At 42.9% G+C, this 22000-nt stretch overlaps 1 protein-coding gene across 2 annotated transcripts in view; it reads right to left on the bottom strand.

The window, feature by feature from the left end:
* DPP4 (dipeptidyl peptidase 4) overlaps positions 1-22000 on the bottom strand; it is a 79269-nt gene that overhangs the window by 23256 nt on the left and 34013 nt on the right. For both annotated transcript variants that reach the window (XM_036253571.1, XM_036253572.1), the window contains 10 exons: positions 20789-20949; positions 19218-19321; positions 10077-10212; positions 7577-7621; positions 5412-5519; positions 5073-5140; positions 4100-4153; positions 3629-3750; positions 1917-1964; positions 1573-1671 (listed from right to left, as the gene is read on the bottom strand). In XM_036253571.1, coding sequence (XP_036109464.1) covers positions 1573-1671; positions 1917-1964; positions 3629-3750; positions 4100-4153; positions 5073-5140; positions 5412-5519; positions 7577-7621; positions 10077-10212; positions 19218-19321; positions 20789-20949 — 945 coding nt within the window. The remainder of the gene's footprint in view (positions 1-1572; positions 1672-1916; positions 1965-3628; positions 3751-4099; positions 4154-5072; positions 5141-5411; positions 5520-7576; positions 7622-10076; positions 10213-19217; positions 19322-20788; positions 20950-22000) is intronic.

The following is a 22000-nucleotide window of genomic DNA, read 5'->3' on the forward strand; positions in this document are numbered from 1 at the left end:
ACCTAAATAATGAATCTGTTTCCCTGACTCCCAAATTCAGGATGATGAGCTAGGCTAATAACTCTAAAAAAGAAAAAAAAAGAGAATTGTTTCATATTTTAATAAGATTGCCTTCAGTTTCAATAAATTTAACCTGCAGAAAAAATCTTCCCTATCTCTATAGCTGTTTCTTCCTTACATTTATCTTTGTGTGTGTGTGTGTGTGTGTGTGTTTGTTTTTTTGTTTTGTTTTTTGCTGTGTTTTGTCATAATTATTTTAGTTGATGAAAAAAGAACAATTTAGGAGTCAAATTCTTATCTAGATTTCTTTTCATTTTGTATTTCACTGATTATTTTATGCCTTTTGATGAAATATGCTTAGAAGAACAAAAATGTAGTGTCTATCACATTTTGAACTATAAGTTGATCATCATGTTTTTAAGGAATAGGCCAAACCCACCATTTGATCTCCCTTTTGTTTGAATCAGCACTCGTTGATTGGAACAGTTTTAGTCCCACCTTTGTGAAGATGCAGTCAGTTCTCTGAGGGGCTCTTTCTAATCCCTAGTCCTGTCTCCCTTTGCTGGCTCCTCCCAGACTCTCCCTGGACCTTCCTTTCCTGGAGTTGGAATGCTATCACCACCTCCCAGCTGGAGGCCCCCCCCCCCCCTGGCAGCTCCATCCCTCACTCTCTATCAGGTTATCCATCCAATCCTGTGGTTTCCTTGACCTAAAACCTTCTGGAGCTCCCTGGTGTTTCCGGCTGAAATAGGAGGTCACTTGTCAGTGTTCACTGCCCCTGCACCTGGAAGTCCAGTCCGTGCTCCAGAACGCGAAGCCCTCGCCGGGGAAGCCTGGTCCAAGGGGAGCAGCTTGGGCAGTACTTGGGAAATTCTTACAAACTCAGAATCCTGGGCCCACCCTGACCACTATGTGCATGTTCACAGGGTCCCGGTGGCTCGTGTACGTTCAGCCTGAATAGCACTGCTCCAGGCTGTTCTCCAGAAGGACCCACACTTTCCTGCCATTGACCACTAGATGAGTTGAGTCTTTTCTATTACTGTCTTCGTGGATTCCCGCCTCGCTTATAAGTTGTCAGCCCTTCGAAAGAACAAGCAAGCAAACAAAAATGAACAAATTACAAGATTTCCTACTCATTGCTCTTAGTGGTCCCTGAATATAATCCATGATCGAGCAACTAAGCTAACTCTTGAGGCTAGAGGGTTAGGAAAAATTCAAAATCTCTCTCCTGAGACTGATGTTTCAACATTTTATAACCAACCCTGATTTTTTTGTACAATAATCTCAGATTTTTTTTTATCTCTTTGGATTAAAGTATGGATATTATTAAGTTAAACACACAATTAAGACATTAGGAGAACAGAGTTACTATAGAGATGAATCATGCTGTATTTTAAGACAAAAGAATGTAAAACCAGCAGTTCTTGTGGCAGAACATTTCATGGGAAAATAACCTTAAAGTAGATTTATATACACTCTGAAATACATATTTTTAGATCAAGTTATAATATTTATTTTTGTTTTCACTGGTGTTTTCATGAAGCTTTCTGTTCCAAGAGAAATGTAACTTACTCGTTTCATTCAAAGTAATGTAGTCCAGCACTTTCGATGGCATCTTGATGTCCTGCAGCATGTCATGCAAAGCTGTATTATTTTCCAGGACTCTCAGCTCTAGACAAATGAGATGGCGGTAATTCATTACGATGTGAAGAAGTTAGACTGTGCAAAGCAGTAAACAAGTGGACAAGTCACTGATGGGACTATACATGCATCAGGTTATAAACCTTGTGTTCCATGTCACAGTGAAGACACTCTAAAGCCACAGAAAATCCCACCAGCTTAGGTAGACCTTGATCCTATTTACACACACCATCCTAAAAAAGCAAATGAATTGTGAAATGAGAGAGAATAAATACCTTTGTCATTGCTGCTGCTATGCAGAGTATAGAGAGGGAGTTCAGGGCCTGTTAACATAAGCAGGGAAAGATATATTTGAGCATAGTATTCTTTTATTTTGAAAAAAGAAGATAGCATATTTTTCAAAAATAGCATATATTACTATTTAACATTCACAGAATTTTGATACATTTAACTTTGGTAGAATAAATATGATAGTGAATAAGGAGCTTAATAAGTGTGAGCTGTTTTCTCTTCCTTAAAATAAGTGCCATTTCAGTGTGAGTGTGAGAAATATTACCAGAAAGGCAGAGGGCTCAGGAGAATGGAGCAGGAAATAAACTCCTGGCCCTGCTGCTGCCTTGGGCACGTTACCACACCTGTGCCCGATTTCTTCACTGGTGCAACCTATGGCCCCCTCGGAGAGCTGCTATGATTCCTTGCTGCTCTGCACCCACAACCCCGGGCCAGAGCTCTGGAGCCAGCCTCATGCAAGGCAGGGGCGGACTTCCCTCCCCCGCGCCCCGCGGAGGAGTCCTGGAGCCTGTCTGCACATCTGCACTGTGCCCGACTTGGATAAGCAGTTCCTTCCTGGCATGCAAACGTGTTTTTCTCACCCTCCCATATCTTCACTATTTATCCCAACTGTGGGAGTTGCAGAGTGGAAGGTAATGTACAGAAAAGCTATTTTGTGAGCTATTTAATTTTCTGCATTTAGATAATATTAATTGGTACCTCGATCCGAACCACAGCGAAGGCGTTATACAGGCCTGGGTTTGAATTCTGGCCTACCTGTGACTCAGGGCAACATATCTGTGCTTCAGTCTCCGCAGATTAAATGAGGACAATATGAACTACGTTATAGAGTTTTCTTAAGAACCCAACAAGATCATGGATGTAAAACTGGTAGCACAGTGCTTCGTATAAATCACATGACCGAGAGAGGGTGACTGAAAACAGCCACAGTAAAGAGCCATAAAGAAAACTAGAATAGTAAAGAAAATATACTAGTCAAGAAAGATTCAGAGAACTGGTTTCAAGACCTCTTTTTGGCGAGGAACTATTCTTTTCAGAAAAGCCAGTTCTTTCTGTCAGTTTTGAGAAATAAGTTAGCACAGTGCTTAATGAACGAAGGCTTGAGAGGCGGAGGCCTGTGTTCGAATTCTGGTGCCTTTAAACTGTGTGACCGTGGAAGTCACATGGCCTCTCCCTGTCCGGGTTTCTTCATTTATAACAAAGAAAGCAATAATAACAAGAGCAACAGAAGATAGAGCATGAGCAAGTGGGCTGACAGGCACCATCCACATACATTTTCTCATTGAGAAGGGCAAGTACATAAATAAGGATGAAGTGCCTGTTTCCCGTGAGCTCTGTGCTGTGACTGTTTTCAGTCTGAAGCAGGCCTCTTGGTTGAAGGGGAAGGAAAGGTGATTAACTCACCACGTAGACATGAGTGAAGAGGACTTATGATTTCAAGGATTCCTCAGATTCTAAAGGAGAAAACTGAGCAGGGCAGAAAGAATGTTTCTTAAACTGGACACAGAGAGAGAATTCCGGGAGGGAGAAGCTGAGCCGGGAGGGTGGCAAGGAAGTTGTCTAGAGAGAGGAGGGACCCTCTGCCAGGGAGTGGGCGGGAGCGAAACTTGCAAGCCAGGGGATGGAGGGAGCGACTTCAGACAGACGCGCTGCGTACCTGCTGCTGGTCTACCTCCGACGGTCAGTTCAGACTTACCCAAACATCTCAGCTGATAGTACTTTGCCTCTTTACTAAACGATACAGAATAGTACTGACACCTTTTCGGATCCAGCTCACAACTAAGGCACACCACGTTTTTGTGGTTACTTAGTTGGATTCTGTAAAACCAATGATGGAAATTAAGTGTTTGATTAAAGGATAAATGAATGAAAGGAATTGAATAATGTCATATCCCAATATATCAGAATGCCAAAGCAATCCTTGAAAACTTTTAAAGTCAAAAATATACATTAATTGATCCATCACAAGCCTCAAACCTCCCAATGTTTGGAAATATCACAAAGTCATTCCCAATTGTTGACATGCAGATCAATTTATAAAGAAATAAAAGCATTTGAGAACAATTTCAGTTTACTATATTAATTAGGATGTGCCCTCCCCCCAAAAAACAGTCAAGAAATTGTTCACCAGCTTAAAAGACTCAAGTCAACTTGATAGAGATCTTACTTATAAAGATTTCTTCCTCCTGGCATTCCTTTATATTCATTACTGATGTAGTATCTGGGAAGAAAATAAATGAAGTATATATTAGTTATGTTTTTTAGAAAAGTCAAGTACACGCCATTTAACTCAACACCAAGCATCAGTGTGCATACAGGTGCGTGTGCATTAGTGTCTGCCTTTCTTTTACCCTTCTTCCCTGCCCCCTGCCCCCAGAAGCCATTTCCCCCATCATCGCTGAACAGGAGATTCTTTTTATTTAACAGACTAAAATATCTGAATGCAGGGATTGTTCCCTTAATTGAAGTGGCAAGTAAAATCTCAAAAGAAGTCTTTTGTAAGAAAAATTTAACTGGGCAACAAATCTGAAGTCAAGACCCCATTCATCTACAGTGTTTTCCATATTTTCTGGTTTATAACACAAAGTACTAGGGAGCAGAGCCCCATCTTTCTGAGCGTGGCAGAGTCCCTTCTAAAGAGAACCTTCAGAAACTGCTCTGGGCTGCGGCCACATTCTTCCACGATGAGACCAATAAGGAACCACAAACGTGCCTGAACCCTAATGAAAATGAACACTGCCTTTCCCACCCATCGTGGTGGTGGACGCCCTCGGCAAAGCTTTCCATTTTCCAAAGGAAGGCCGAGGCACGGGCAGATAAAATAGCCGCTCCAAGCCTACCAGAAATTCAGTGCCAGTTGGAATTTAACAAAAGTGTTCCGAGATGGTTAAGAAAAAGAGGCTACAGCTCTTCAAATGTAAAGCAGGTAAGAGCAAGAGGTAGAGCTGCTTGGTGGCAGGATATCAAATCTGCTAAGCATATGTGAAAATCATTAAGGCTTCCGTATGTTAAAAAGAAAAAAAAAATTCTGAACGCATTCCAAACAGACTACTCTTTATTTGTACGAGATTTTAGATTTTTCCCTGTTTCTGGGCAAAGAGGGCATGATTTTGAGTACATTTACATCCTAGAATACTCACAGGTAATCGTTGGTAAGGGCTTCTATCCTGATGACTTCCCAGGGTCCTTTTGTGATAAATATGCATTCCTGATGGGAATTTTGTTTTTTAAAAAAGAGGTTGATTAGATGCTCTCTAATTGAGTTCAAGGGCAGAATTAATCATTTCTATCAGGAATTCAGATAATCTCAGGTCTTTTTCTTGGGTCTCACCACCCCATCCACCTTACTTCAGATACGAGGATTTTGAATTAGTCTGATCATATGTATACATTCATCAATTTTTACCAAATGACTTCCACTTTAAATTAGTTAAAAAAAAAAAAAAAGATCAACTTGAAATAAATTGTGTAATACTTACATTCTTATCTATGTGGGAAAGACAAATGTGTTTGTAGCCCTCATTATTGCTCATGATCTTGTAGAAGCTATTCCCATCAGAGGTAAAATGAGGTTCTGCAGGCTTAAACTAGAAAATAATAGAAAGCAAAAAACATGTTAAAGCACATTAGTTTTAGAAATGACAACACCTATGCTTAAAACCCAGGCTTCATGTACTTGCCAAATGAAACTAGAGTGTCTCGAAAGAAAATTCTCCTTCTAGAAAATGCAGACAAAAAGATCTAACTCCTAGAGAATTCTTTTGTGAAGAGTAAATGAGAGAATGCACACAAAGAGGCTTACATAGGGTACGCAATACATAGAAGTGGTTACTGTTACTCTTGGACATCGCTCTTTGTGTGTGCAAAAATTAACATTAACCTTCCAGGTTCAAGAAGCAAATTTCCTCAATGTCGCTAATGTGCTTTCTTGAAACAGACTAATATTATTATTTTTGACTGTTTCAGTTTGGAGGTGGTTTGTAATTTGAGGGATTTTTCCCCCCACTGTTTTTTACACAGATATCTTTTTGAAAGTCAGACTTTGATTAAGTCTTTAACCATTTTTGGACTAGATACTGTAAGAAGTATTCCAGCACAGAAACATTCAGACAGTTATCATTTTATTATAAGACTTTTCCTTTTGCTGAATAAGATCAACAGTGTACCAAAAAAAAATAGTTGTATGGAAATACAGAACAAAATTTCCATTTTTTACAGTTCAATAAAGAGAGTTCTCAGAGCATAATGTTGTTTAAGCAGGAGAGTATCTACCCCAGCCTGGGAGGAATATGTCGCTTTACAACTTCCATTTCCTACTACATTTCAGAGCAGGTAGGAGATGGTCTTTTAAAATTGTTGGTTCACTTCACCCTCGATGTTTCCTCTCTCATCAGCTCCCATTTTGGGAACGAAGGAAAATGCTTCCCTGTTCTCTTTAGTGATTCAAAGCGAATTCATTTATGGAGCACGCTGAGGCGTGCAGTCAGTACACTTGGTGTTCTCATTACAGAGCTCTGAAACACATCCCCTCTCTAGACCTGTGTTCACAGCCTTATCTTTTTAATACATTTCCCTGTTTCCCCTGGATGGAGTTGTGCCTAGTGGAAATGTGTGAAAAGTGGCATCTGTCTGGTTAAATACAGAGAGGAAAAAACATATTTTTTTCAGAGAGTCGTGAGGAAGTGTAGCATGTCTCTTGCCACGGAGGAAACCACTTTTCGTGTTGGCAAACCTCTCCCCTCTGCCCAAAGCCTGAAGGAAAAGGACGTGTGGCCGCTAGTGGAGACCCCAGCCCAGCTGGAGGGGCCGTGTCCCTGAACCAGGGCAGCGGGGCGCTCAGGTCAATACCCAATGAGATGTGAAATCTTGACATGTTTTGTGTCACTTTGTTTCTCTCTTAAAGAGGGTTTAATGGAAGTGGTCATAGAAATTAGGTGCGATTCAGTCTTCATCTTTCACGCGAGGTGCCACGATGGCCGGATGCCTTCACCAACTTGCTTCATTCCGTGGCTGCAGCCGGGTTGGTGATTCCTCAAGGCTCGTGGAGCCCAATGGGGCCAGAAGCCTGAGCCGTCTCTGAGGGTGACCGTGCTTTCCGGCATCAAGCTCTGCATCTGGAGCCCACTGCGGTGTGAATCCACGCGAGTATGATTTGCTCCACAGAGCTGCGTGGGCGATGGGGCGTAGCCACTGAATTTCTGCTGGATGTACAGTGGCCGCATCTTCACGCTCACGCAGGCTGTGGCTGCAAATCACGTTTTCTGCCTCGAAGCACATAGCTTCCCATTTGAGGTCAGCTAGGCAGTCAGCATCTTGGCCGCCTGTCAGCAATGGTTGCTTTTAACACACCGAGAACTCCAGTTTGTCAAGAGTATGTTTTTTGTTTTGTCTGCTCATCATTAAGCTCATGTGTGTGCTTTTCATTAATTTTCCACTTGTCCCCTTACTTTTTCCAACTCAGTATGTTATGTAGTCTCAAAAGCTATCTCTGCAGGGAGCATTTAGATATTTTGAGAAACAGGTCAACAAATATCTGTTATTAGCAAGTAACACAGAGGCCTTGTTGGGTCTGTCTACATATTAAATAGCTCTAAATATCTGAGCCTTACTGCAGAAAAACCCATAACTCTTATTAAATACTTACTCTTCCAACCCAGCCAGTAGTACTTGTTTCAATATGTTGCCGTGACTAGAGAAGGAAAAAGACAAAGGCAGTGTTTTAAAAAGAAGTGAGATATGAATTCAATTCTTTAGTCCTAATTTGTGGTACTATAAGTAAAACTGCACTTATAATAAAATAATTAGTCCAGCCGGTGTGGCTCAGTGGTTGAGCGTCGACCCACGCACCAAGGGTCACCGGTTTGATTCTCGGTCAGGACACATGCCCAGGTTATGGGCCTGATCCCCAGTGGGGGACATGCAGGAGGCAGCCAATCAAAGTTCTCTCTCATCGATGTCTCTATCTCTCCCTCTCACTTCCTCTCTATCGAAAATCAATAAAGGAAAAAAAAAATTTTTTTAATTAAAAACTTTCTCCATTTATATATTTGTATCTGTGTTAGTTTATATAGATACAATTACGTTGTATCATTTACCTTTCTTACCTAGAGCTCTGTCCTGGGTCTAAACACCTGTTGCCCTGGAAGATCTACCTGATTACAATTCAACAGAAAGAACTGGGGATAATCTCATTATCTTTCCTGCAACCTGACTAGCTTGTTCTTACTCCTTCATGCTTCTCCAGGTTAGTGGCCAGTTCACCCAAGCCACAGACCTGGGAATCACTCTAGACTCCTACTCTTCTGAGAGGACAGTTACCCCCTCAGCCCCTCTCACCTAGTTCTTCGACTTCTTTTGCCCTTGTCCACCTCTCCTGCCCCCGTTCGTGGCCTCAGGCTCTCCTCGGTACACAGCCCTGATATCCTGGTTGAGAACCCTGGTGCTCTTCTCCCTTCCAGCCAGCTCTCCACCCTGTTCAACCCCTAGCTTACACAAAGCTCTGTCTCATTATGATCCTCTCCTATTTAAAACCATGAAATAGCTCTCATGTCTTATCAGATGCGTCCAAACTCCTCTGAATGACACCTGAGACTTAGTCTGGATCTCTAACTTCAGTTCTCCCCTTTGTCCTTCTCTCCCAGCACCTAGCCCCATGCACCCCCAGACCCTGCGTGCTCCAAGCTATGCACACTGACAGCCTCTGCTCCTAGGGCCTTTATGCCCTTATTTGCCCAGCATATGGCAACTTGTTCCAAAAGGCTCCAGATCTGTCCTGCAGCGTCTCCCACCCCACTGTGTCTGTCCTCAGTCAAGCTGATCATATTCCTTTGCTCTACATTCCTTTCACCTTGCTTATACCCTTTTAGGGCACATTATCCTAATATTAGGATGGTTTAACTGGCAGGAATCAAAGAACTTGGGGTTTATAGTTTGCATCCTGGCTGTCCTATGAACAGAACAGTTTCCCTAACCTGGGTGCTTAACAAAGGACAATTGCAGGGTGGGACCTCGCCGCCCCCCCCCCCCAGGTGACCTTTCATCCTCTAGCATATTGCTGGTCATGTTGTTTGGACCCCCTGAACTTTCCTTCCAAGAGATGATATCTAAGCCTCAGTTGTATTTCAGCTCCAGGCCCAGAAAAGCAACAGAACCAAACAAATGACCCTATGGCTGACCTCAGGACCAGCTGCATTGGATAATAAACTCCTGCCCTGGCATCAACTCATCAATCAGTGGAGACCCTGACCTGAAAGGACACACTTACAAAGCTGATGAATGTTTTATTAAGATCTTCCCCTGGGACCTCCACCCTTAAAACCCTCAGGGCAGAGGACCCCGTGCAGCCTCCCTCCTGAAGCACCCAGAGCCTTACCTGTCCTTTCCCCTCCCCCTCCTCTTCCCCTCCCCCAGGCTCTCTTTGTCGTCACCTTCCTCACTCCCAGGCTCCAAGGGTCCTTCCTTTACCTCTGTAACTTGTTTCCTAAGCCTATTTATTCTACAAATTACTTCTACCTCTGTGATTTTTCAAATAAATGTTCTCTTATAGTTTGAGTCTTAGTTCTGAATTCCTTCCTAGCCAGACTCAAGTACCCAGGGTGCTGAATCTAGGTCTAGTCTGACCCCACAGATCTAATACCTGGTGCCGTTCCTGTCACCTACAACATATTTAAGTTCTGAAGATGTTTACTGCTTAAAGGTAGTCATTGTATGGTGTAGATTTTTAGCCTCTTGATATTTGTTTTGTTTCATATATACTCAGCCTATTATTCCCCATTCCCTGTATTTTCTGTATTAAAACACATTTCATTGACCTCTCAGAGCCCGGCCCACTTGGACTTTGGAATATTGACATCAAATTCTATTTTCTGGGTTTCCACTCACCACTCTTCCCCAGTGCAGTATCCGTAACTAAAACAGAATGACTAGTGAATGAAAGTGAAGGAGAAGCACCAGCAGATATCAGATTACAGTACCTAAAGGTTAGCTAAGACTTCTCACTGACTCAGGGTCAGACAAAGAACTGAGAAGAATAGAAACTCAAACTTCAGGTCCTGATTCCCAAACATTCTCTCTCTCCTGGTTTTTGCACAGCCCTTTGGTGATGGCACATAGCTTTAGAAGCAGAACATCCCATTCAACCTTACCACGGAGCAATCCCATCTTTTACTGGACCCATCATAGTCACAAATGTCCATTATTGAATAGTTCTGAATCCTGCGGAGCCACTGCAAAGAAATCCTTTCTGGGTTTACCCATGTCACGTCACACAAGTAGTGATCCCTGCAAGGAAGGAAGAAGGAAGGGTAGAATAATTATTTCCAGATCTTGGTACACATAGACATTCTACTCAATAAAATGAATCTCAATGGGAATACAATTTTAAATGGTTATTGAATGTGGTTGTTGAATGCATTTAAGACCATTATAAACTAAAAAGGAATTTTACGGAAAGTAACCTCACAGGGTGATCTGATCATAAATTTCTAACTGGGCAGGTCATGGAGGATAGTCATGCCTCAGGCATATAACTTCTTTAGTAAAAGACTTATCTTTGCTTATCTTAAGCAAGTCCTGCTCAATGTTTTAGTGCATCTAGGTTAACACACCTTTGAAATGTCTCTTTTCAGACCCGTCAGAAGCAAAACCATGCTCAAGAGAGCACATAATCTTATTAACTATCCTGTAATCCAATCACAATCCTGCCAGGCTTTCTCGCACCTTCATGGAGGCTTCCATATGTGCCCTCCTTAATTCCAAATGCATAAAAGAAACTGCAAACTGCCAATCTCCAAAGCTCTTTTTTCTCAGTCTGTTGAGATCTTGCTTCCAGGTGTATCTTCTCTGACTCAAATTAATTTTTATAAAAATTTTCTGCAGGTTATTTCAACGCCATAATATACCTTTTCTTAAAGCTCAAAATGTAATTTAATTTCTTAAAAAATATTTTTATTGATTTTTTTTCCTTCTTTTGTTTAGAGAGAGAGAGGAAGGGAGAAGGAAAGAGAGAGACAGAAACGTTGATCGGTTGCCTCCTGCATGCACCCCCACTGGGGACGGAACCTGCAACCTGGGCATGTGCCCTGACCAGGAATTGAACCGGCGACCTTTTGGGGCACAGGAAAACGCTCAACTGACTGAGACACAATGGTCAGGGGTGTAATTTAATTTTAAATGGAAAGTAAAATAAATCTGACAGTAAAAAAAAAAAAAAAGCAGCTAACAGCATATAACGGTTAGCATATGTGGCTCACACCATGGCTCAGGGTACTTCAAGTCCTCAGCTTGGCCTTTGGTGGTGCCAGGAAGTCAGGGGTGACATTTTCCCATTGCTTTTCTCTCTTGTGGAAACAGTACCATGAGACCACTGACACTCACCGAGTTTGAGTATTTTCTGGTAATTTGATGTGCTTCTCTAAGCAAGTCTTATCTGGGTGAAACCACAGCTGATCTTTTTCTCAATTTCACTTTCAAAGGGGAAAAAAATTGACTCATATCTCTACAAACTCTGAAAGTAAAATAATTATATTCTAAAACACTTCTCAAGACTCAAAACATGAACGATGTGAAGAAATCAAGAAACCTTTTGGTATTTTAAGGTAAATTTCTACAAATAAAGATATCTCGAGCAGTGCAACCTCCCCCCACACATACCTTTAAAAGTTTTTGGAACTACATTTTGATTTGTAGTGAGATGCACGGAGTTCATACGTTACTTTTCTGCTAGCATCCTTAACACTATTTGCTCTCTATATCTTATTTTATTTATCCCCACCTCCCATTGTGATTTTGTGTAACTATTCTTTTTTTCAATTTTCATTATTATATTTTTGTTACAGATGTTTCTCCTCCCCCCTAGACCCCCTGCTCCCCATCCTCCCCCCCCCCCCCAGCATTGCTGTCTATGTCCATTGGTTATGCATACATGCGTATTCTTCAATCACTCCTTTCCACTGTCTGATCAAAGCCTGCTTCCAGTCTGCCCTGTGGCTATCTTCCCTCCCCCACAAATGCGCTGAAACCCTCCCTTCCTCCTTCTTAACAGGCTCTGCCCCTCCCTCCTCTGGCCACTTTGTCCCCTGCAAGTTCTCCCAGGCAGGGCCAGAGCCATCTCATTCCCAGGACATCCCCAGGCCTAGCAGAATACCTCTACAAAGCAGGAAATCACTATAATTCTGAGGGACGCAGCTCTGAAGAAGGGAAAGGAAATCCTACACTGTCCTTTGCAGCCTAAACACTCTGTCCTTCCTCCGAAGTCACAGATCACTTCCCATTTTCAGCCCCTTCACAGACTCTAAATCAAACAGCAAACATTTACCGAGCACTGAGGGTGCACCTGTAACCCCTCACCATTCCACTGACCCCTTTACAGCCGGGGACAGTGTGTTCATGGCACCCAGGCTGTCCCCACATCGGTGGCAGACACTGAAAGACCAACCCCCTTCACCCAGCAGCAAAGCACCACATTCCCCAAAGCAGGGGCTCCCCTCCACGCAGTCCTTTCTCTGGCTCATTAAAGACGTATATTCACGATCTGGTCCATGGCTGGTATTCCCAGCTGCCCGCTTGGTCCTGCCTGTCCTTCAGACTGAAATGACTGTCATGCTCTGACCCCTTTCCGTCGGACTCAGACATGCCCGTCCACCATGGCTTCCCGGGAACCCCTCCCCTGCCCTCACCAGGAGGCACCGGGCTGCCCTCTGAGTGTGTGAATGCTTCTCGCACACCCGGAGCAAGGGAGCCCCAGCTAGTCTAGCTCTGCACTGTGTCTCATGCAGAGCCACTAAATGCGGAAATGGAAAGGCAAATCAATCTGGCAGGGAATAAAGAAGAGTTGCAAAGGGAATGGAAGAATAAAATGCAAGACAGAAAATAAAATTTTTTGAAATTAACTTTTTAGACCAGGGGTCAGAAAACCTTCAGTCAAGGACCAGATAGTGAAAATTTTAAGCTTCGTGGTCAAAGCTTAAAAATTTAATTATCTTTAATTAATTATCTTTTACTTTGTCACAATTACTCCACTCTGTCTTTAAGAGACAATACATAAAAAAATGAGTGTGGCTGGGTTCTGTGGCAGGCAGTTAGACAGACATGAGCACAGCAAAGACCATGGGCCAGGTACAGAAGGTCACCAGGGGGGAAAGTCCTGGGTGCCTAGAGAAGGACAATTGTAGGGTGGGGCCTCGTCCCCAGGGTGACCTTTCCTCCTAACATATCACTGGTCATGTGTTTTAAAACCCCTGACCTTTCCTTCCTAGAGATAACATCTAAGCTTCAGTTGTATTTCAGCTCCAGGCCCACAAAGGCAGCAAAACCAGACAAGCTACAACACACGGACCTCAGGACCACTGGATAGTGACCCCTGCCCTAGCACTGACTGATGCATCAGTGGAGACCCCCACACCTGGAAAGCCGCTGAATATTCTATTGAGATCTTCTCCTGGGACCTCCTCTAAAATCTCTGCCCTTAAAACCCTTAGGACAGAAGACCCGGCGCACTCGCCCTCCTGGGAGCACACCTGCGCCGTCTGTCCCCCTCTCCCCAGGCTTGTCACCTTCACCTTCCTCACTTCTGAGCTCTAAGGGCCCTTCCTTTGCCTCTATAACTTGTTTCCTCAGCCCATTTCTTCTACCTCTGTGACTTTCTAACTAAACTTGATCTTATCATTTGAGTCTTGACTCTGAATTCTTTCCTAGCCAGAACTCAAGTACTGAGATTGCTGAACCCAGGTCTGGTTGAATCCCACCAGTCTACCACCTGGTACCATTCTCACCACCCCCAACAATTCCAATGAAATGCCGAACTTTGACGTTCATATAGTTTTTACATGTAATGAAGTATAATTCTTCTTTGGATTTTTCTTCCCAACCAGTCAAAAACTTGCAGATAATACAAAAGGGTCTGGGAGGCAGGACTTGCCCAGTGGGCCCTGATGTGCTCTATACTTGTAGTTCTCATTGTTTGAGGTCAAAATGCTTTGTAAATCTGATTTAAATTATATACCTCTCTCTGGGGTGGGGGTGGGGTATCCATTAGAAACCTGGGCTCCAGAAAGACTCTCCTTTCCTAAAGTGGCCTGGTGGGGGAAGGGACAGACGAGGGAAGAAAGAAAACTTATACATGATTAGATACAGCACCTGGTTCTGAGTGCTATATCTACTAACAGCCATAAATTACGCTTTTAGGTTCAGAAATCGGCCATGGAAAAGTAAGTTTCCCCATTTGAAAACATTGAGCAATGGAATTTGGGAAGTCTGCCAGAAAACTCGAACCTGGCACTTTCCCTGCCCACTTCTAGATCAAAGGTTTATGAACCCGTTTCCTCCATTACCTTTGTCACTCCCCATAGCCCAGAGTGCACTCTGTACCCTGCAGGTGCCCAGGAAGACAGATCACCAGCAGAGTACTCAGTAATTTTTGAATTCTAACATATACACAATTCTTTTCAATCACAGTTTCTCTTTAGGATTTGGAATTAGGAGGAGACAGAATAAGGGTGCATACCCCAGCCCAGAGCTGAGATTGTAGCAGGACCAGGTATCAGTGAGTCATGAAAAAGATATAAGGAAACCCATGGTTCCATTTGTACTTTCTATGAAAGGTTGAAGTCTCCTTTGAAAACCAGAAAACCCCGGCAAGTAGGGCTATCAGTTATAATTTACACTCCATGCTGATTTCATTCTGCAAAAACAGAGAAGCAACTATTGAGTAGACTTTGATTATGTAATGGTTGGGGGAGGAGTAGAAGAGGGACTAGGCAGGCAACTGACCTCCCCTAGAGAGAGTGACTGCCTACCCCAGGTTGGGCATAGTGAGTCAACCAGCTCTTCCAACTTCTGGAACAGGGTTAGCACAAGGGGAATAGGGAGCAATGGAGTGATTTCTGGACATAACAGGTCACATCCATGTGGAATCTAGTATGTGCCAGGAACTGTTGTAAGTGCTTGACATGAAGCTCATGACCACTATACGTGGCAGGAACACTAGAGTTCATGTTTCCCAGACCAGGGAATGGCAGTGCAGAGAGGTTAAGTAACTGGCCCAAAGTCACACACTGGGAAGTGTTGGAGCCAGGATTCAAACTGAGCAGCTGGCTTCTGATTTTCTGTTCCCAGTTGCTCCCTCTGTAGAACCTCCACCCATCCCTCTAGTAAACATTACTAGCCTCTTGCTTCTCTTCAGGATAAAATTCCTCACTCTAGGAAATATATTCATTCCTAGAGAGTGTGTATAAACTGAATAACTGAATTTGATAAAGCAAATCATATTTGAACACACTGAGAGAGACTCGCTTTGGAAAGTCACCCTACAGGGAATCCCTTGGTGAAGTGACGATTGCCTTGCAAACAGTAGGCATCTAGTAAATGTCTGCTGAGTGACATGAATGCCCCTAATTTGTATAAATGTTTCTTTTGGTATATTAAAGAGGCTTGAAATAAGGTATACATTACTAACTAGAAAGAATATTGGAGAGAAAAATGCAAGTGCAGACGGTGCAGTGATTAATTCAGCGAATCACCCAAGGAAACGGGCGTCCTGCCAGGGCTGGCCGCGGGCTCCATGCCACCCTCTGCTCTGACAGGGATGCCAACACCCCTCCCCTCCGGGGCCGCTAACAGATCACTGAGGAGGAATGGGTGGGGTGAGATGGAGCAGAGCTGAGCTCCTAATCTGCCTCCTTTCTCGTAGATGTTACCAGCACTCTTCAGTTCAGTTCATTCATCTCCTGTGTGACAATCCCGGACCCCGTTGTCCCTACTTGATAGACCAAGGGTCATCAACTGTTCAGAGGAGACATAGCAAGTTTTTATCTGTTGTGTCCCTCAGGAGCAGAGAACTGGCTTGGGTAGGTCATGAGCTGGGTGTGATGGATCCCTGGAGTCATTAAGCAGACATTGGGTTGGGTCACCTCAGTAAAACTCTCCCTCCTCAATCCTCCAGCTTCAGGCCACCAACGTTATATGTTGCAAATTTCTGGGAGAAGACCAAAAACAGGAAGTGCTATGCAAGGTCATTGTGAAGACCATCTTCAGTGCTATCTATACAAACTCCTATTTCATACACACAAAGTCATATGTGCAGTGTACCTCATCTATCCATCCATCCATCCATGCATTAATGTTATCTGTTCATTCTATGACAATCAATGGGGTATTTGCTATGACGTAGGCACCCTGCTAGGCACTGGCTATATTATAGTGAAGACTGGCCCCTACCTGTAGAACCACTTACTTCAACTCAGCAATGTGAAGCACTGCTCTAAATAAAGCAGCAAGGAGACTAATGCTTTTACGTTATATGTTGTTTTCTCCCAAATATTTTGAGCTCTCAAATTCCCAGCATGAGTAGTCAAAACAAAAGAACAGGTTAACAAATCCAATCAGCTTGAGCTTACCCTGATTCAGGTGCAGGCTCTGGGCTGCGGCAGAGAGACCTGGATGCCCTTCTCACTTGCTCTCAGAACAGCCCATTCCTATCAAACTGCAAGCCTGCCTTATCCTCCAAGAGGATTTCACCTGCTGGAAGCTCTGAGGTGAAAGGTCATGTCCTAACAGGACAATTAGTGACGGGCACATGGGCAGGGGAGGAAAGTCATGCTACTCCTCGAAGGGCGCACACTCCCGGAACTAGACAATTGCCAGGCCACGCAGGTAGGATGCTGGGCAGTTCAGTAGGAGGCACGACCTGCCTGGATTGATTTGGCCTTGCTGGGTCTTCGCATGAGGCCAGAAAGTGGAGCATCACTATGTGTGGGAACGTTTTCCACAGAGAGGATCGCAAACCTGGTTTTAGTAAAGCTGGGTCCTTACTGGTATTAACCGAGACCAGAGCTGAATTTTCAATTTCCTATACAACATATTTTGTGACATTTCCAAACAAAGATTCTTTGGTAAAATATTTTCCACACAAATACCCCCATTGAGTGAGGCAGCCCTACCTTTGAGTGTGGTGTCAAGAACTACAAAGAACTACATAGGTAGAAAAATAAGTCTTTAGCACCACTGAAGTTTCCTGAGCTCAGCAGTTCACACCTGCCCAGTGGAAAACAATTTCTAAGTGGGGAGGACACTATCTCTTCATCTGTGAAATGGCCGTGAAGTGACACCATAGGGTGTATGTGGGGAATAAACGAGACTTGAGCAGACATCAAGCACAGTCCCAGCTCACAGGAAACGCTCAATATATTTTAACTCAGTTATTCTGTTATTCTGGCCTGGTAGGTACTGGCCTCTGTCTGATTACCAGCTCCCACGCTAACCTGCGGTGTGACCTCAAGCAAATGAGTTGACCTCTCTGAAACTCCGTTCTTTCAAATGTGTCTCACAGTGGTGTTCTGGAGCCCCTGCATGTTTGGTCTAATCGCCTGAGACTCCGGGGGAGGGAGAGGAGGCCACGGCTGGCCTGTAGCCTGCACTGCAGCCTTCCATGTGTTTTCTGACTCTGCACTTCCGTGTATTATCTCACTTGAAAGAAGTTTTCTGGGTCTTTAGAAAAAGTTTGCCAACCACTGGTGAGGTCTGAAGCTCCTTCTAGATCTAATATTTTTCAGAGGAGGAGCTCATGGTTCATCCTCCCCTCAGACAGATATGGTAGAAGACCAAGAGGTCACACCAGGCCCGCTGTTATTTTCTTGGACAGGCCAGCACGTTCTCATGCGGTTCCTCCCACGTCATTGCTCTGCCTCCCCGCTGTGCCCTGCTGTGATGCTACCTGTTCAATCTGCACGTTCTCCGGGAGGCTGTCTTTGATCCCTGCGGTCATGAAAAACCCACCTCTCCACCCCCATCCTCCCTGAATGACTCCAGTCTTTTGTTTATACCCTTGTCACATTCGTTCTTGGAGTCATTTATCGAAATGTTTTCTGTCCTCTGTCCGATCATAAGTCTTAAAAGGGCAGAAGTTCAGTCTGAGGATGTTTGTGTGTGTAAATAGTGGGTGCTCAATCATTGTTGATTGAAGACATGGCTGGATGCGACCAAACAGATTTTAGAATATTTAGGTAAATTTGTATACCCTTGGACAAACTCAGGAAAAACATTAATTTTAAATTTACTGATAACTGGTCTCCCCCCAGAATAAATAGGTTTATGTAAGTATTTCTAAACAAGTCAATGAATTCATAATCACAGGGCAAAGCCAACAGCATGCATGGAAGTGGATACTATAGATTGCTCTGATGACAACTTCAGGGACCTGAGGGCACCAGCTGACTTCTCAGAGGGAGGCACCTAGCAGGATGCTTACGAGAGCGAGCTCCTTTTAACAAGTCAGAAAGACAGGTTTGAACACAGAATCCTACTTGGCCATTTTCTTAGCCTCTAGGCCTCACTTTCTAATCTGTAAAATAGGCGTCTCTTCTATATGGTAACAGTTATTGGAAAGAGAGAATTACTTTAAAGGTTAATGTAATAAGGCGTGTGACAGTGCCCTTTGGCACATGGTGAGTGCTCAATATATACTAGTTATTATTTAAAAGCAACAACAAAACCTATATAAATAAAAGAAATGACTAAGGAGCAACTTGATAGCCCTAAATCGCATGCAATACGGTGGTTATCTTTACAGGAAAATAACGAGGGGCTGAGGATGCTCAATGGCACAATTTCAAACCGCCAAGGATTATTTAAGCAACTGACATCCTTAGGCACATCAGCATCATGAGGCTCCCTAAATTTAATCCAGTTTCCCTGAATTTTTCTAGTTCTTAAGAGGATCTGGAAACCCTGTGTGATGTGACCTCTTCACTCAGATGGTCCCAGTCGCCCTTTCCTCCTCGAAGTTCCCTTAAAGCACCAAGAATGTTCTCTCTGTGGAGTCCTTGCACTTGCTCTTCCTCTGCGTGGATATGGTGCCCCCAGCTATCCATGTGGCGAGACCCCCTCCTGTCTCCACATCAATGCTCACAGGCCATCTCCTCAGAGAGCCCTTCCCTGACGCCCCATGCCCTCCCCATTGCCATCACCTTTGCCCTGCTTCGGTTTGTCACCACCTGACATTTTATACATATCTTTATTTGTTTCCCTGGTTTTTGTCCGCCTCCCCCACCTTGAGTGTAGGTTCCATGACACTGGGGACACTGGCGGCTCTATTCATTGTGCAACAACATCACTGAGCCTGCCCAGCACAGGGACATCAAGGGTGCTCCAAAAGAGTGGTTAAGTGAAAGAGTGAATGACTGCCAGCCTGGGTCACCTCACGGGAGGGTACCATTGATTCTGCCACTCATTTTTAAAATGCTCCCCTGGGAGCTATGCAACTCCCCAAGCGTTGGGGTCAAGAGTCTTACCCTGTTAACATAGAAGCAGGAGCAAGGATTTGTACGGAACCTGGATTGGGGCTAATGTCAGTATTCACCACAAAGAATTGTACAGTTGGATTCGTAGCTCCTGCCTAGGAAAAAACAATCACAGAATTGGTATTGACAAAAAATAAAAATAAAAAAATAACATCATTGCACACGTTTAAAGCGGTGCAAAAATGTCTGCATTACAGCCATAAAGTTATAACAATCTGACACATTCAAACAATTTCATGTAGGTAAAATGAACATAACAAAGGGTCATGAAATGCAACCTTTTCATGTTCAGGCAGAAATGAATATATAGGTCCTAAACACTTCTGTTTAAATAATAAATGTTTGTAATTTATATATACTTTATGCAAACAAGCATAAATTTCTTAAAATCATTTCTGATATTTTACAAATATGCCCTGACTCCAGAAGACAAGAAGTCAGCTGGCTGACCACTGGGAAGAATTCCTTGGGTTCAGCCAAAAACTCAACCCACCAGGAAAATTAGTTTCCCTGAGCCGAGAGCCAATAATGCTAATTAGGAAGCCGAAGCCATCGTTTTCACTCCAAATTCAGGTTCACTATGTTGAAGCTTTACAATAAATACCATGACAGACATCTATAAAACCTTTTTATATACACGCATAGATCTTCGACTGACAAATTAGTTAGAAATAATGTATTTTTAGTAAGAACACTTTATGGTTTGTTTGTTTTGTGCCAGTTTCACTCGTCAAAAAATAACATTTCACTGAAAATACATCTCCATATTTAGTCTCTGATCTTTTTTTTTCTTTAACTTCCTCTGTCTTCCTAAAATGGCAGCTCTTCATAAAACAAATTGAGAGAGTTGGGAAAAAATAAAAATCCCCTTTTCCAAATTGCTTATAGCAAAACAACGCTTTACCATGAGATTTTCCCACGGGCGCTATGGTGGCCATTATGATTATGACACTAGTGAAGAATCGTGTTTCCCTTCTAAATCCCCCTCTTCCTCAGCTTACACTGCTTAAGGAAGCTTTTCAGGTTTCATAAACATGCATCCGGAGGGGGAGAACAGCCTTGAAAACCAAGACATGACACTATTATTCCAAATGTAGGATGTGTGAAATTAGCCCTACTGCCAAATCTATAATAGAACCACTAAAACTAGTCATGTATCTGTTAATTAGTAATACAACCTGATATATAATCAAGCTTTTCAACTCCATCTAGGGCACATTCCAACTTCCACAAATGAGATGAGCTCGTGATTCAATTATAGCCTCCCTTTTCCTCCATTCAAACATTTCCAGTCCCCCTACTTCTCTCAAAAGCATTTCCCCCATCTTTTTCGGCTTGTCATTCCTCAAAGTTTTTGGAGAAATTACAAAACCTTAAATCACACTCTTTCCTGGGATAATAAAAATACTTTAAAATTGCCAGATGCTGTTGACTTCAGCAAGAGTAATCACAGCAAGCTGTTGAAGAGAGACTGACAATATTTTCATTAGCAGGAAACGATTAAATGAAACCATTCTCTTCCCATCAAATCACAGAACCGCTATACGAATAGGAACACAGACCTTTGGATATGGAATCTGCATAGTCTTTGGGTACTGCTGTGACTCATCGAGGTACATGGAGAATTCAATATGTGGGACTTCAGTGTCGTTAAACTGGGCATATGCTAAAAATGTACCGTTTGGAGACCACCACAGAGCGGAGTAGGTACTGAAGATTTCCTCTGAAAAAAAAAAAAAGACATAAATTGTTCTGTTATAAGAAGTAGCTGATAAATTGGCTTTGGCATTCAAAATATTATTCTCATTAGCTTTAGTAATTACAGTAGAGTTCAACTAATGAACTACTTTGCATTTGCTGGGCTTCCTAAATCAGAGTAATAGAAATGAATAAAAATAAAAGCATCAAGGATAGATCTGGGTTATAAAAATAAGTAACCCGTTGGACTGTTTTAGAATATTTTAGCACACAATATTTAATATAAGTTCTACATGTTTTTCTTTATCTTATAATCCTCTAAATTTGGGCTGCAAAACATACTAAAAGTAAATTTTACATAAGTAGCTGATTCTCTTTTCTAATTTTCAAACAGTCAGCATGCCAGCATACTCTCCCCAACTGGGTGGGTAGTGCGTGGCTCCATGCTATTAAATCGATATGGTGCCCAGAGTTTACTACTCTTGGCACAAACAAGGTGTGGGAAGGATGGATTTAGAATGGTGAGAAGCTCCATGAGACCCCTACTGAGAAACATCTCCTTTGCCTAGCCCAGAAACCAAAGACTCCTTGGATTAACACCCTCTTCTGGTGCATAAACTGATGGGTGAGGACAGGGGGTCAAAGAGGGATGCAAAGCACAGGAAAGGTCTTGATTTCCAGTGCATTATGGGACTCGTTCTCAATCTCTGGCAAAGGTAGCGTCTTCCTATGTTTATTATGAAGACTATTTCTGGGACTTCCAACCGCCGGCTCTTGAAATGCCAGAACCTGTTTTATGAACTGAGAAAGGAGAATTCAAGTAGACTAGACAGAAACTCCTGGTCCGTTATGCAGATTTAGTCCACAAACCTTATATTCTGCTGTGAGTGTAAAGGTATAAACAAAAAGCATAGAAACTTAAATCTTAGAATGAAGAGACCATTATCCCAATCACTTTTCTGATTCTTGGGGCTTCCTTACAAGTGTCTTCCAAATGCTTGTTTTCAATAATAACAGTAACAGTAGTAGTAACTGCAGTATTAACAATAACAATAATAATTGTGATGAGCAGCTGG

Source organism: Molossus molossus, unplaced genomic scaffold (assembly GCF_014108415.1).
Source record: "Molossus molossus isolate mMolMol1 unplaced genomic scaffold, mMolMol1.p scaffold_m16_p_11, whole genome shotgun sequence".
NCBI classification, from domain to species: domain Eukaryota; kingdom Metazoa; phylum Chordata; class Mammalia; order Chiroptera; family Molossidae; genus Molossus; species Molossus molossus.